Source organism: Triticum dicoccoides, chromosome 6B (assembly GCF_002162155.2).
Source record: "Triticum dicoccoides isolate Atlit2015 ecotype Zavitan chromosome 6B, WEW_v2.0, whole genome shotgun sequence".
Classification (NCBI taxonomy): Eukaryota; Viridiplantae; Streptophyta; class Magnoliopsida; order Poales; family Poaceae; genus Triticum; species Triticum dicoccoides.
In genome coordinates, this window is record NC_041391.1 from 17,236,686 (window position 1) to 17,253,138 (window position 16,453).

The 16,453-nt window shown below is 46.4% G+C and overlaps 2 protein-coding genes across 2 annotated transcripts; both read right to left on the bottom strand.

Annotated features, from left to right (window-relative positions):
• Window positions 1-121: 121 nt before the first annotated feature.
• LOC119326036 lies at window positions 122-1,693 on the bottom strand. Its single transcript, XM_037599744.1, has one exon. The coding sequence runs from the start codon at window positions 1,592-1,594 to the stop codon at window positions 434-436; it is 1,161 nt and encodes a 386-aa protein (XP_037455641.1). The 5' UTR covers window positions 1,595-1,693; the 3' UTR covers window positions 122-433.
• Window positions 1,694-7,332: 5,639 nt separating this feature from the next.
• LOC119326661 lies at window positions 7,333-8,670 on the bottom strand. Its single transcript, XM_037600285.1, has one exon. The coding sequence runs from the start codon at window positions 8,614-8,616 to the stop codon at window positions 7,462-7,464; it is 1,155 nt and encodes a 384-aa protein (XP_037456182.1). The 5' UTR covers window positions 8,617-8,670; the 3' UTR covers window positions 7,333-7,461.
• Between the last annotated feature and the right edge of the window lie 7,783 nt (window positions 8,671-16,453).

The window sequence follows — 16,453 nt, forward strand, 5'->3', positions numbered from 1 at the left end:
GGGAATTTTTGTGAGTTCATTTGAAATTAGACTAGCTCATATCATCTCCGTGGCCAAACTGAGGATCTTCCTTCATGGAAAGATATCAAGAGTGCATACATACTCACTGATATTTGCAGAATGAACTGATCTAACACTCTCTTACTTTCAATATGTGTGTCGATATGACACAAGGATGAACAAGTTCATAACCATGCCATGCTTTCTTCTCTAATGAACGATGACATGGAGATACCAGGAGTCATGACTCTAATAATTAGCTTCATCAAGCATTAACAACTAACAAACAAGCAGTGACAGTCTGACAGACATACTATATCAGACAGCCAACATTTAGTTAGGTAATAACACTGAAAGAAAGCTTACAAGCTTACTGCATAAAGTGGAATGTGTGGTACAGTAAGCATCAAAATTTCAATATTGTGTTCTCAGTTCATGCAAATACGAATCTAGCCGGCACTTCCCCTCCGCAAGCGGTTGCATAGTCTTCAGCGAGGTATGGCGCAGCTTCCTTGTAAGGGCACATGTACCTCCGCATGAAAACATTCTCATTCACCTTGACAACTGTATAATAGCTCGGATCACCCTTGAGCAATCCATTTTCCTTGAGAAACTTTAAAACGTAGTACCGGGGCCTGAGCCGGCGCTCCAGGCTAAGACAGACAATTACGGGCCGATGAGCAATGAATGCCGGTTCCAACCCCATCTCAGAGATCAGGAACTCTGACCTGCTCTGCAGCATGTGGTGAGACCTCGTCAGCAGCATCGGATACTTGGACACAGCAATGCCGACCTCCGCATCTGACCACCCAAACGTCTTCTTCAAGTTATCCAATTTGGCGGTGACCTTCTGTTGGCCGACAAATGCGACGGCATGCAGCGCGTGCCTGAACATCCCGGATTGACGGCGTATACCGAGGCCTTCGGCGCACAGCACCATCGCCTGGATGCTCTCCAAGCTGGAGGTGAGCAGGCATGGCAGAGTGATGCACAGCTTGGCAATGTCGCAGTCAGCTAGCCCGGACGCCCGCAGGAAGATGACGTTGGGCTTGACCACCCTCTCCAGGTCGGACGAGACGAGGCAGGAGCCATACCTCAGCACCCCGAGGAGGTTCTCGTAGGAACCGGCGAGAGGCAGGTAGTACTGCAGCTTGGCGACGATGGATCTGCAGCGGAATTTGTCGGGGGCGAGCGAGACGAGGCGGGTGATCTCGGAAGGCGACAGGCCGAGGCCGGCGAGCCCCGCGGCGACGGGGGACAGGGTTCTCCCCACGTCGGCGCAGAGGAACTTGGGGTCCTTGGCGACGAGGGCGGCGGCGTCGGCGCCGGAGAGGCCGAGGCCAGCGAGGAAGGCGAGGACGGCGTCGGGGTTGGAGGGGAACTTGAGGTGGGAGAGCTTGGCGGAGGCCTTGACGGCCTGGGGTCGGGTGAGGCCGCAGGTGGAGACGAGGTAGTCCTCGACGGCGAACCCGGTGCTGGGGGCGACGGCGGGGGCGGGCGCGGCGGCGGAGATGAGGCGGTGGAGAGGAGAGACGGGGAAGACGGAGGGAGACGGGAGGAGCTTGGCGAGGACGCTGCGCCGGAGCCGGAGCATGGCGGCGTCGGCGAGGCGGCGCCGGCGGCGAGGGAATGGTGCGAGACGGAGGAGGGAGTGGTGAGGGTTTGCGTCGGTGTGGCGTCTGGTCCAGCCTTGGTGGGCTGGGCTGGGCTGAGTTGGACTATGGAGACCCATTTAGATCAGCTCCAGTTGATAGTAAAAATAAAACAATTTAGATCAGCTCAAATGCCCTAAAAGAAGAACCACCCAAGAAAAATAAGGTCCTCTAAAAAAACAAGAAAAATAAAGTGGCTAGTTATTATTATTAGGTCAAAAGTGACTAATTTAGATGATCTTGTGTCTCAAAAGAACTTTGGATGATGCTTCTCCCAAAATTAGAAGTGTTTTTTTTCTATTTTTCTTTCTCGTTGTGATTTCAAGAACATAAACATGTGTGCCCTAATCACATGCCGCGCCCGAGGGAGATTGAGTGGCCAAGAATTGAAAGAAATGTGATCACATTGAAACAGTACTTGATGCAAATACAAATGTGAGCGCTGGGATATAAACCAGTTTGTTGAGTGAAGCAATGTTCGGAGCAACGTTGTGTATCAGTTCTTTTTTTTCCCACAAGTTAAGGCATCTCTAGCCAATCCATTAAAAGGGTTAACTCCTTAAAATCTTCTTTTTTAGCGTAACTCATATCCGGTTAATTCCTCGAAATTTTGAGGAGTTACATTTCAAAAACTTAACAACTCTCTCACTTTTAAGGGACCGCGACAAGTTCTCAGTGAAACTCTTCCCCATTCACAACGCCTTCTCCTTCCGCTTTCGCTGCCGCATGTCGCCACCGGCCACCCCGGGAATGGAACCGTCGGACACCTTTGCACCCCCGATGACTCCTCCCGTCGGAGTTACGCCGCATGCGTCAATGGTGCTCATGGAGATTTGGCTTGGGGTAGGAGACTTTCGCGTCACTCGGATGGTTAAATCCATCACCTCACACCTCTTCATCGTGTTGCTCGGCGTCGGCTCCTCCTCCGACGTGACCTCCTTCGTCAACCTGCCGCGCGGCAAGTACACGTTAGGTTGGTCCTCATGATGTCTGCCTCCGCAATCTTGGCGATAATCCTGTCCCTATTTGAGGTCATCTTCGAGAAGGCGGACGGGAGGAGGACGTTCCGATGGGTGCTGTGAGGCGCATGTGTGCACCAACATCGTGGCAGCGGATCAGAGTCAGAGCCATGAATCCCACATAGGAGGGGCCAATGGAAAATATCAAACGTTGGAGGGGGCAAACACAAGAACTAAGACCATTTTTTGTTCATAATGTAGGAAAAATAGGGGTGTTTTTAGCAACAACAAAAAAAATGCATGCGGGACCCTGGCCCCCGGCTCCGTCATTGTTGATGCTGGTCTCTGGTGAGTGGAGGACGATCCGGGGGATATGGCAGCGTTCTCATGGCCGTTTGAGACACTTTTACATGGGTTCTAGTTCGTTTGAGGAGTTAAACTTGATAGGTCCGACCACTTTCTTAACTCCTCGGTTTTGAACAGCGAAGGTTTAGTGGTGCATTTGAGCAGTTATAAACTATGGGAATCGGCTTGCGACTAGAATGCTCACACTGGAAGTGACCGTAAAACATGGTTATTCCTAACTTATGTGTTACCGCAAGTATGGCGTGCCAAGATCTTGAAATGACACTTTTATCTATCGGATCAAGATTTTGAAATGTGTTTTCCCCGGCAAAGTGGACCCCAACCATCAACTTAGCTAAAGCAGTAAACTTACTATTACCTCCGTTCGGGTTTATTAGGCCCCATAGTATTTTCGGTCCAACTTTGATCATGTATTTGACTAAAAATATATAAAGTATATGCTACAAAATGTATATTGTTGGATTTGTATTTGAAAGAGGTTTCTATGACATAATTTTTGTGACATATAGTTTATATATTATTAGTTAAATTCATGATCAAACTTTAGCTCAAAATAAAGGGGGGCCTAATAAACCCGGACAGGGTAGTATGAAGGGCAAGGTGTTGACGGTAGACAGAAGAACGCGGTTTCCTATGCATTATGTGCTAAATTGTCGGGGCACTGCACACGCGATAGAAGTGAGAGGTCGACCAAGATGGGCCAGCCCGTTTAGAAGCGAGGCATGCGTTCCACCGATCCTGGTTTTGGTAACCTTCTGGAAACGTTTTTTTCGGTTTGAGGAACCTTCTAGAAGGTTCATGAATAGCTTTTTGTTTATTTTTCTTTTTTTATTTTCTCTCCTTTTTCTTTTTTGTTTTCATTTATCTTATCTTTTTCTTTTTTTTCTTTTCCTTCTCTTTCATTTTTTATTTTCTTTTTGAACTTTCTTTTTATTTTTCAACAAACGTTCAGAAAATTTAAAAAAGTTCGCTTTTTTCACAAATTACGATATTATTGGAAATTTGAAAAATGTCCCATTTTCAAACTTTTGTTCACAAATGTTTAAAATGTCATGTTTTGAAATTTTGTTCCAAAATTCAGAAAATGGTCATGTGCTTCAAAAATTGTTCCCACTTTCTAATTTTGTTCGAGAATTTGAAAACTGTTCATATTTTGAAAATTTGTGCTGAAATTCAAAAAAATGTTATGGGAATTTCGAAAATGTTTGCGTTTTTATTTTTTGTTCACAAATCTAAAAAACTTTTGGGAATTTCAAATAATATTACAGCCTTCCAAATTTGTTTAGAAATTCAAAAGTTGTTCATGTTTTAAAATTTTGTATGCAAATTCATAAAATGTTCAGGGAATTTTGAAAAATCTTCAAGTTTTTATATAATTGTTTGTAATTTTGTGAAATGTTCTCTTTTTTTAAAAAAAAATCCTGTTTTCCAGAAGATGTATGTGTTTAAAAAAATTGTTTGTAATTACAAAAAATGTTCTCGTTTGCAATTACTTTCCTATTTTTGCAAGAAAATGTTTTGAGATTCTCAAATAAAGTTTGCATTTTCATGAAATATTCGAGGTTTCATTTTTTTTCCAATTTTGAAAATGTTCTCCTTTCAAAAAATGATTACTTCTTTTAGAAAGAAAATCACGTCCGAATTTTCAAAAATGCTTAAACCGGTGGCAACTTACAGTTCATATACACCGGGCTGAATTTTTTTTACTCAAATTCCCAGGAATGAATTACAGTGGCTAGCAACCTGGTTCCCTAGCAGGAGGTGCCTGTTTCGATCCATCAGTGGGATTTATTTTTCAGTATTTTTTAGCGAACGTTAAGTTTTATCGCTGTCGTTTGTTTTCTTTTAGTTTTGCGCTGCTCATCAACCGCAAGAGCTATTTGGCCACGGTGTACGAAGTCAGAGGTATCTTGCTGTTGCCCCTCACAATAACAGTAGCCGGCTCAGCCAAGTCACTTCACTGGAAACTGAAAAAACGGAACCAAAATGTGAGGTAGATAGGCATATTCATCTAGCAGCCAGGTCTGAAGATGGAGTTCCAAACTATGGAGATCCACTTGGCTGGAAAAACAACCCATATGTATCCATTCCATGCATACCAGCAAGACAAAACAGAATGTTGTCAAGGTACAACATCATTGATTAATCATGATGAGTTCATGGAATGATTCACATGCTCGCGCGCCATCATACAATAACTTCTTTTAATGTACGGGGAAAAAACAGAATGGCACATATCACGCTCTTCTTTTGCAGATCCGTAAACGAATTCATGGATGGGACTGTCAACTTATCGTATCTCGCTTACAGGGAATCAAACATATATCCAGTAAACTTACAAGATCCATTTGCCCGAGACACATCCTCTCGCCATGCATTTGTGCTTTCAGCCTTGCATTGTAAACCATGCAGCAAATAAGTAGGGCATGAGTAACTACTCCCTCCGTAAACTAATATAAGAGTGTTTAGATCACTATTTTAGTGATCTAAATGCTCTTATATTAATTTACAGAGGGAGTATTAAATAGATCCAATATCAAGAGTGTGTACGCAAATGAAGAAAGCAATATCTGAGGACCATAGTGCTCTTCTTCACCAAAATCTTACCCTACATTCTTCCAAATTTTTTTCTTTCTCGCATCAGCACACACAACGTTCAGCGAAATGTTGGGCAAATGAATTCCAGAAATAAGAATGGCGAAATCATCTACTCTTTGCACTCGGTTAAGTGGTTTTCATCACAGGTCTTCAGTGTATTAGAGACTAAATGTGCCCTTTATACTTTAAGGTAAAACAATTTTATGGATTTAACTTTTGGTGAACTCACATGAAAACATACCCAAGTGGATTGCAATGGACATCTATGCACATCGTCAATTCGTCATGAGTTTTCAGAAATAAAGAGAAGAAAGTAATAGTATGACTTAGATATGAAAGATCTTTCTTGATCCGAAAACAACAATAGAAATTTCTTGCACTTTTTCTCCTTTATTTTGAGAAATAAAATGCACGTCAGATTGTTGGAGGACAGAAAATAAAATTCAACGAAATTAGAGAAGTAGGACCTTCCCTGAATAAAAGGCATGCCGTCGTCAGGCCATACTTGTCACTGAAGCTTCAGGGCATCATCCACTAACAGAGCCTTCAGAATCACGTACAGTACAGCAAAGCCATTGTTGCTGCCATGTTTCGTCTTGTCCGCTGGAAGAAGACAAAAGCGCCATCTACATTCAGTTTCACATCAGGAACAAGCAAATGTGCACCATCCTCACACACCTTGGTTCTTAAATTGAGGTGCATAGCATGTCTACTCTACTATTCCTTCTATGTTTGAAATTCTGCAAGTTCTATACAACATGGCCTCCCATCCGGGTTTTTTCTTTTCCTTTACCAACTTCCCAAATGGAATTTGAAAATAAGGGAAGTGCATAATACCACTTTACTATCCTAAAAAATTATGCTCAGGGATAAAGATGTCCTCATTATCTATACAGATAGTGCTAATATGGAATAAAATTAGCTAAAAGATATGGCTGAATTAACATGGTAATGATATCATAAGCCTTTTTAAGGTTACCATAACATAAATTCCCTTATTGTATGAGATGACATCTGCTTTTCAACACCATACCATACAACTATCGATTTGCTTCTACGGTAAGAATACCAGGGCATTTGAAATATCTGTTACATAGTGATATACAAGTAGACCGTCAAGAAAAATGCCACTAGCCTACTACTCAACTATTCAGTTCTGAGATGAAATGCCCCTGGAAAAGTATCAGCTAGTAGGCCATCCAAAAATACATGAGACAAATAAACAAATCAACTTGATACAAACTAATGAACAATTTCAGTAAATTTAATATCTCAGGAAGAATGAAGATTTTCATCTTAGAAGAACTAGAGCAAGCCCAAACTAGATCAAAACTGCATCCTCAACAGTGATCGGCACACTCTGCCCAAGAGGCCATCAATAAATCCATAAATGTTTCCCGCGGAAAAAGAAATTCAAAATTTTCATCCAAAGGAAAGTTTGAGACATCATATCATCTTCATGGCCAGAATGAGAACATTCTTTGATGGAAAGATAGATTAAGGATTGCATTAAAAACTACCATGGCTATTTCAGAACGTAAAGAAATACTACTCACTTCAAAGCATTTGTAGGATGCCATGATCTCACATTCTCTTAGTTCCAATATATAAACATGAGGAGGGACAAGTTAATAGCAGTGCAATGCTTTCTTCCTACTGAATGACATGACGAGCATACCAAGGCTCACAAATCAAAATATCAGTTTCATCCTGGATTAGCACCACCAAATGAGAACGTAGCATACATGCTATAGATTATAGATAGCAGCCAACCACCATTAAGTTTAGGCCAACAACATTGAATCAGGAATGAGCGGCTTGATGCGGAGAGTGAAACTTCTGCTGTGTCATACACCCGGTTACGAAATTTTCGTACAGGCCTTGGTTCATGTAAATCTGAATCTAGCCGGCACTTCCCCTTTGCAAGCTGCTGCATAGTCTTCAGCGAGCTGTGGTGCAGCTTCCTTGTGAGGACATATGAACTTCTCCATGAATACCTCCTCTGGCAGCATGACTGCACAATAGTAGTCTCGGTCATGATCTAGCAATCCATTTTCCTTGAGAAACTTCAAAGTGTAGTACCGGGGCCTTAGCCGGCCCTCCAGGCTGTAAGTGGGCAATGTCGGCCGATAAGCAATGTATGCCGGTTCCAACCCCACCTCAGAGATCAGGAACTCCGACTTCCTCTGCAGCAGGCCCTTGGACAGCGCCAGCACCATCGGGGCCTTACAAAGAGCAATGCCCACCTCAGCATCGGACCATCTGAAAGTGTCCTTCAAGTAGTCCACTTTGGCGGCGACATCCTTCTCGCGGAGAAACGCAAGGGCATTCAGCATGCGCCAGAACATCCTGGAGCCGCGGGGCACGCCTAGGCCTTCGGCGCGCGCCGCCATCGCCCGGACGCGCTCCACATTGGAGGTGAGCATCCTCGGCTGCGCGACACACAGCTTGGCAATATCACAAGCACCTATCGTGCACTCCCTCAGGAACGCGGCGTTGGGCTTGACCACCCTCTCGAGGTTGGAGGAGAGGATGTAGGGGCTGCGGTCGAGCACCCGGAGGAGCTTCCCGGAGGAGCCGAAGAGGGCCAGGTAGTAGCGCAGCCTGCCGATGATGGCTCTGCAGCGGAACTTCTCGCCGGCGACCGAGACGAGGTGCGCGATCTCAGGACGCGAGAGGCCGAGGCCGGTGAGCCCGTCGACGACGGGGGCCAGGGTCTTCTCCACGCTGGCGCAGAGGAACTGCGGGTCCTTGGCGACGACGGAGGCGACGTCGGCGGCGGAGAGGCCGAGGCCGGCGAGGAAGGCGAGCACGGCGTCGGGCTTGGCGGGTGACTTGAGGTGGGAGAGCTTGGCGGAGGCCTTGAGGGCCTGGGGTCGGGTGAGGCCGCAGGTGGCGACGAGGTACTCCTCCACGGCGAACCCGATGCTTGGGGAGATGGCGGGCGCTGCGGCGGAGAGGAGGCGGCGGAGATGGGGTACGGGAGAGGTGGCTGGAGAAGAGAGGAGCTGGGTGAGGACGCAGCCACGTAGCCGGAGCATGGCGGCGGCGGCGGCGGCGGCGGCGGCGAGGGGATATGAGGAACGGTGGTGCGAGCGAGAATGGCTCGTGGAGATGACCTGCGTGGTACAGTACTATTTGACCAAGCGGGTCCCCCGCGTCAATCTCATGTTGACTGCCTATACAAAAAATCCTTTTTTTATTAGAAAAATATACCACCATTCCTAAACACAAGTTTTTTAGATAATAGACATATTTTAAAGTATATAGATTCGCCTCATGTATGTAGTCTCTATTGAAATCTCTAAAGACACTTACATTTAGGAGCTGGGAAGTAGTATATAGTAAAATAATTATTATTTTTTGAATGAAAGGGGTTGCCCCCCGCCCCAACTTTATAAATTGAAGCAGAAAAAGCAGTCACAACCAGATCCACAATGTGCCTAATCAGAGAATAAAGCAACACACTAGGAGACTACACTACCTAGCGCACGAGAGCAGAAGTTCTCTCCAACAGAGTAGGAAACGGAAACTAGGTATTACTTATTACATAACCAGATCAGAAGGAGAGGGAACACAGAAGATTTTCTCGCGCGCCTTTCATGCTCCCCTCCCACGTCTCACTTCCAGGCTATCCGCATCAGTTCTCCACGTCGCTTGTCCAACAGAAGGATACACCTTTGCAGCAGGGTTGCTTGAGCATCGTCGCAGAGAACCTTCCACTGATGCAAATAACAGCTTAGTTTTGCAAGAATGCAGTTCACGTTTCTCCATTTCTGCCCCTGAAAACAGAAACTGTTTCTTAGTCTCCACAAGCTCCATAAGGAAGCAGCAATAACCATGTTGAGCACAGGTTTCTTTTTATGAACTTGCCAGAAAGCAAAGATATCATCAAAACTAGCAATTCTATCAATTTCAAAAAAATCGGATACAAATCCCCACACATGTCGAGCAACTACACAATCAAACATCAAATGCTGTACAGATTCGAGTTCTGCACAAAAAAGACAAGAAGGGTCCTCCACCTCCCTTCTTTTAGAAAGGTTATCCCTAGTCAGAATTTTATTATGAGCACACAACCACAAGAATACATGTATCTTCTGAGGGCACATAATTTTCCAAAGATCATCTTTGATAGCAGAAGCTATCCTCCCAAAGTTGATGCTTTTATAGAAAGATTTCACAGAGTATAACACATTAGGTTCCAAGGACCAATTCGGCATATCAGGTTCATCTGATAAGATACACTGCTGAACAAGTCTCAACAGCAAATCCCATTTGTTCAACCCACTTTGGTCTACGCATCTCCTAAAAGATAACTTAAGTTCCTGACCGTCCCACACCTGAGCCACAGTACACTCCGTTTTGTTACAAATACAATATAAGTCCCAGAATTGCACCTTCAGGGAACATTCCCCAACCCAGGTATCATGCCAGAAGCTAATTAATTCACCATTGCCTAATTTCCATCTGTAGAAATTTTTAGCAGCAACTAACGCCCAAGTGATGCTCTTCCAAAAGATAGAGCCACCATCTCCCTTTGCACAAAGTATGTTAGGAGTATTCACTCTATACTTGTAACAGATGATTTTTTTTCCAATCTGCATCAGATCCATCAAAGAACCTTTTGCCCCATGAAGCTAATAAGGCCATATTAAATTCTTTGATGTTAGGAATCCCTAACCCTCCATACTCTTTCCTCCTAGTAACAAAAACCCAATTAGCTAGATGGTATTTGTGTTGGTCCCCAATATTTCCCCAAAAGAAGTGAGCCATTTGAGAATTAATGGCATTGATAGCCCATTTGAAAGGATCGATATAGTTGACTAGAGGGGGGGGTGAATAGGCAACTAACAATTTTTAGCTTTTCTTTACCAATTTAAACTTTGCATCAAAGTAGGTTGTCTAGATATGCAACTAGGTGAACAACCTATATGATGCAACAACAACAAACACACGAGCAAGCAAGGGATACAACACAAGTAAGGTTGCAAAAGTAAAGGTGCGAGATAACCAAGAGTGGAGCCGGTGGAGACGAGGATGTGTTACCGAAGTTCCTTCCTTTTGAGGGGAAGTACGTCTCCGTTGGAGCGGTGTGGAGGCACAATGCTCCCCAAGAAGCCACTAGGGCCACCGTGTTCTCCTCACGCCCTCACACAATGCGAGATGCCGTGATTCCACTATTGGTGCCCTTGAAGGCGGCAACCGAACCTTTACAAACAAGGTTGGGGCAATCTCCACAACTTAATTGGAGGCTCCCAACAACACCACGAAGCTTCACCACAATGGAGTATGGCTCCGAGGTGACCTCAACCGTCTAGGGTGCTCAAACACTCAAGAGTAACAAGATCCGCTAGGGATAAATGGGGGGAATCAAATCTCTCTTGGTGGAAGTGTAGATCGAGGCCTTCTCAACTAATCCCGAGCAAATCAACAAGTTTGATTGGCTAGGGAGAGAGATCGGACGAAAATGGAGCTTAGAGCAACAATGGAGCTTAGAGGTGGAAGAGGTTGTCAACTAGAGGTACGAGACGCCCCTTTTATAGCTATGGAAAAGATCCAACCATTATCCACATATCCAGCCCGCAACATGTGGTACTACCGCTCCAGGGGCGCGGTACTACCGCAAGGCCCCGCGGTACTACCATGAGGGACCACGGTACTTCCGCGGCAGCAGTAGAGACTAGGACCTGCCTGACTGAGAGCAGTACTTCCGCGAGCGCGGTACTACCGCTCCCCCTTGCGGTACTACCGCAAGGCAGGAAAGTTCTAGTCTACGAAGAGCGCGGATGAATAAAAATACATCCGTGCCTACTTCCGCTGGAAACGAAATAGTGCAAAAATCCGACGCGGTACTACCGCTAAGGCGCGTTACTACCGTAACCCAGCAGAACCAGGTCGTGCGCAGTACTACCGCGCACGAAGCGCGGTACTACCGTGGAGGTGCGGATGTAAAAAATTACATCCGCTCCTACTACCGCGACGCAGCGGTACTAGGTATGAGGGCCACGGTACTATGACTCCAGGAGAGCAGTACTACCGTGGGCACCCGCGGTGCTACCACGCGGGATGAGCGGTACTACCGTGGGGGCGCGGATGTAAAAAATTACATCCGCCCCTACTACCATACCGAAGCGGCACTAGGCCAGGGAGCCACAGTACTAAGACTCCAGAGGAGCGGTACTACCGTGGGCTCCAGCGGTACTACCGCAGGTGCTTGCAGTACTACCGCTCCATAGAGCAGTACTATCGCAAGTTCAGCAGTAGCCGTCAGAAAAAGCACAAAGAGGATAACTGAGGAAAGCTCCAAAGTGCAAGGGAAAGGTGGAGGCAAGGAAGGAAAGGTGTACGAGATGATTCCACCCGAACCTTTCCGACGCGGACCCCCTCTTAATAGTACGGCTCTCCTACGACTCAAATCCACCAAAAAGAAACGTAGAACAACGCCGTCTTCAATAGTCTTCGAGGGGCACCGAATCATCTCGTGCCTAGTGATGAAGCGTCTGAGAAACTCAAGGCACACGATTAGTCCGCAAAAGCATTGCCATCAATCACCAAAACACCTTAGGGATAAATATGCCCTTACAATCTCCCCCTTTTTGGTGGATTGATGATAATACGGGATTTGCACATAGATGAGATAATATTGAGCAAAGGCAAATCCCTCCTCTCTAGAATATAGACGGGCTCCCCCTAGATGTGTGCAATCTAGATGGATGCTTTGGACTTCATAGCACACAAACTAGGATCAACACTCCCCCTATATTTTAGAGACAAAGGCATGATAACTAACATCTAAGCAAGAGCATAGCACAAAGGTAGCACAATATATCACAAGCTCGCTAAGATAGATAGAGTGCATATGTCTTACACCATATGAAGTAAAGCAACCCAAAGCAACTGAAACGAGGTTCAAATGAGAAAGCAAACACACCGAACACGAACGACGACACACGACTCGCAAATCCCTACCACTCTCTCCCCCTTTGGCATCGAGACGCCAAAAAGGCAAAGAGGACACCTACACACAGGGGGTGGCTCAAGCAGGGAACTCATCCCAATGATCCTCGTCAGATTCCTCGGCAGCAGGGATGGTCTCCTCGACGTCCTCCTCAAAATCAGTCCACCTGTAGCCTTGCTTCTCCATCCACTCGGCCTCTGGAGTGATGCGATCCTCAGAACCGCCAGACACATCCTCGCCATACAGCTGCAAGATCTTCTTGTCCCGGCGACGACTCTCCTTGGATGCCACGTGAGTCCTGTACTGCCACTTAGCTTGCATGCAGAAAAGAGTCTTCATCTTGTCCTTCAGCTTCTTGGCCCACGAGGGCATAGAGGAACTATGGGAAGACCTAGCAGCACGACCCTCAGCAACATCCTCCGCGCCAGCATCCTCCCCATCAACAGCAGCCCTAGCAGCAGACGCCTCAGCACGAGTAGTAGTGTTGGCCCAGTTGGGCTTGACACGGAGACAGATGGGATCATGTCGAATCCAGTCTGGAGCAAGGAACTCATCACCAGGGAACATCTTCTCCCAAGTCTTCGAGATCAGCAGAAACAGATAGGGCCCATAGATAGGCACCTTGCGGTTGAACACCGCAAACCGAAGCTCACACCACATGATGTGTGAGACATCAAGTGGCTGAGTCTGAGACACACGAGCCTCCTCACACAGGAGCATCATATCCACCATATAGGCATGAACCTTGTCCTTGTCACCAATGCAGGGAAACAATGAGTTGCGGAAGATGCAATACATGATATCTAGAAAGGAGTTGAGCACCCACGCCGACTTGCCATTTGCAAGCATCTTCTCAACATAGTATGGCTGAAGCTTGTCCTTGTTAGCAGACTCAGAATTAGCATGGGGGCAGACACCCACGGGAGTGTTGAGCCCGTCATCAGGAACATGGAGCAGGTCCATGAACTCCTTCCAAGTAGCAGTCAACTTACGGCCATTGGTCATCCAGGTCATCCTCCGCTCCTCATCAGGGTGAAAGTATACTGAGACAAAGAACTGACAGATAAGCTCAGGCTCATAGTCAAGGTGAAAAGAGATCACATGTTCAATGCCAAACTGCTCCACCAAGTCCAGAGCTTCTCCAAAGTACTCACGATGCTTTTCCTTCCTCAGGTGATGCATTTCTATCCATTTGACATCCACGTAGGTATTCTACTTGTTCTTGATGACATCCAGATAAGTGAGAGTCTGTTGCTTGTTCCAAAACAGCTCACAACCTCTGACAGTAGCACGAGGGTTCACATACGTGTTGAGCTGTCTGAGACAGACGTACTCAGATTGGGGTATCTCGTCCATGCCCTTAGTGGGTTCCTTGTGCTTGCTAGCGGAAGTCTTGACATGGCGCTTGGGGGCAGTGGAGCCCTCTAGTGCTTCACCTGGATTGCGCAGACGCTTAGAGCCGGTGTCACGACTGGGATTAGAACGGCGAGAGCCACCACCTGAGACACAAATGCAAAAACACCCACGACAAGCAAAAGGATCAATGCAAAGACCATGGCAAAGCACAAGAAACACATAGGAAGTATACATGAAAGTTGCCATGAGATAGATGTGATCCACGGTAGTACTTCCAGATCCTGCGGTACTAAAATTTTAGTACCGCTCCAAGTCGCGGTAGTACCGTGCGAGGTCACGGTAGTACAGGGGTGGGAGCGGTAGTAAAAATTTAGTGCCGCAGCGAGTGCGGTAGTACTGCGCCAGACGAGCAGTAGTACCGGTCAAGCGGTAGTACCGCACCAGACGGGCGGTAGTACCGCACCGCGTCAGATCCAAACGAAAGTTTGAATCTGAAAAGAACCGCGAAACCATGGCGGTGCTACGGTGATAAATTCTAGCACAGGACAAAAGGACAAGCATAATCCCTACGCAATACTACTCTCCTACATCCTACTCTTGCATATATTTAGCCTACAAATCTCAAGAACACACAAGTCTTCCCCACAAACCTAGAGGCAAAGAAAACAACAAAAACGAGAGGGAGATGGGGAAAGACCTTGGTCCATGGCAAGAGCACGTGGTGGGGAACGATCCCATCGGACGGAATCGCAGGAGAGCAGCCGGAGGCGGAGATCCGGCGAAGGACGCCGGCCCTGTTCTTGAGCGAGGGAGAGAGAGGGAGACGCAGTGGGGAAACTGACGAATGGGTATGGGGGAGTTAGAACTCCCCCTGCCCGTCCTTATCCCCACGCGTCTATGACGCCGCGGTAGTACCGCATATCATCGCGGTAGTACCGCTTGGGCGGAAGTACCGCACCGAAGCGGTAGTACCGCTCTCCCAGGCGGCAGTAAAAAATTATTGCCGTGTGGGGGCGGTAGTACCGTGCTCTCCACACGCGGTAGTACTGTAGAAGGCTGCGGTAGTACCATGAGCTCAAGAAAAAGCAGGTTTCAACACACAAAAAGAGGTCTTTGCAAGGAAACTTTTAGCACAAGAGACACCACAAGAACACGCACAACCCAAGGCAGAAAGACAACAAGGAGCAACCATGCGACACTACCTCTCAAAAGGAGAGGGCGGTGGCCAGAGCCACCTATGTTTGAGTTAGTTGGTATGGCACCGCGAAGAATTATCCTTGGGCCCATGACCAAAACTCGTCTTTGAAGCACAAGTACCATAAAAAATGGCTAATGTGAAAGAGTTGATCGATTTATGCATAATGGGGGGAGGGAGAGTTCATTGAGAGAACAACACTCCCCCTATGTCCATGCCTACACCTAAACTAGACAACAAGTTGAGTGTAGTGGGGGTGCAAGGGTTCAAGTCACATTGCTCGAATCAATGATATTTAGCTCATGCCTTAACTCGCGAAATCTTGCTTCATCCAAGGGCTTCGTGAAAATATCTGCAAGGTTATCATGAGTGTTGACATACTTGAGCTCGATCTCCCCTCGCCTAATGTGATCCCGGATGAAGTGATACCGAATCTCAATATGCTTCGTCTTGAAGTGTTGCACCGGGTTGAGAGAAATCTTGATGGCACTTTCATTATCACACCAAAGAGGCACTTTGTCACAAATGACACTGTACTCCTTTAAAGTTTGCCTCATCCATAAGAGTTGTGCACAACTACTACCGGCCGCCACATATTCCGCTTCGGTGGACGAGAGAGCCACACAACTTTGCTTCTTGGAAGACCAACTCACCAAAGAGCAACCAAGAAATTGGCACCCTCCGGAGGTGGACTTCCTATCCAATTTGTCTCCCGCCCAATTGGAATCCGTATATCCTTCAAGCTTGAAGTTTGCCCCTCTTGGGTACCATAAGCCAAATTTTGGGGTATGAGCCAAATATCGAAAGATTCGCTTGACCGCCACATAGTGACTTTCCTTCGATGCAGCTTGAAACCGTGCACACATTCCCACACTCAACATGATATCCAGTCTAGATGCACAAAGGTAAAGCAAGGAGCCAATCATGGAGCGATATACCTTTTGATCCACCGCTTTACCATTGGGATCAATGTCAAGTTGGCACTTGGTAGGCATTGGAGTAGAAGCCGGCTTGACATCACTTAGCTTGAATCTTTTTAGCATGTCTTGAGTATATTTGTCTTGGTTGATGAAGGTTCCTTCTCTTCTTTGTTTGATATCAAAACCAAGGAAGAACTTCAACTCTCCCATCGAAGACATCTTGAACTTGGAGGTCATGAGAGCGGCAAATTCCTCATTGAAAGCTTTGTTAGGGGAACCAAAGATAATATCATCAACATATAGTTGGCATACAAACAACTCCCCTTTGACCTTCTTAGTAAAAAGAGTGGGATCGATTTGCCCCACCTCAAATCCACGATCGTGTAACAACTCGGTAAGGTGGTCATACCATGCACGTGGGGCTTGTTTAAGGCCATAGAGTGCCT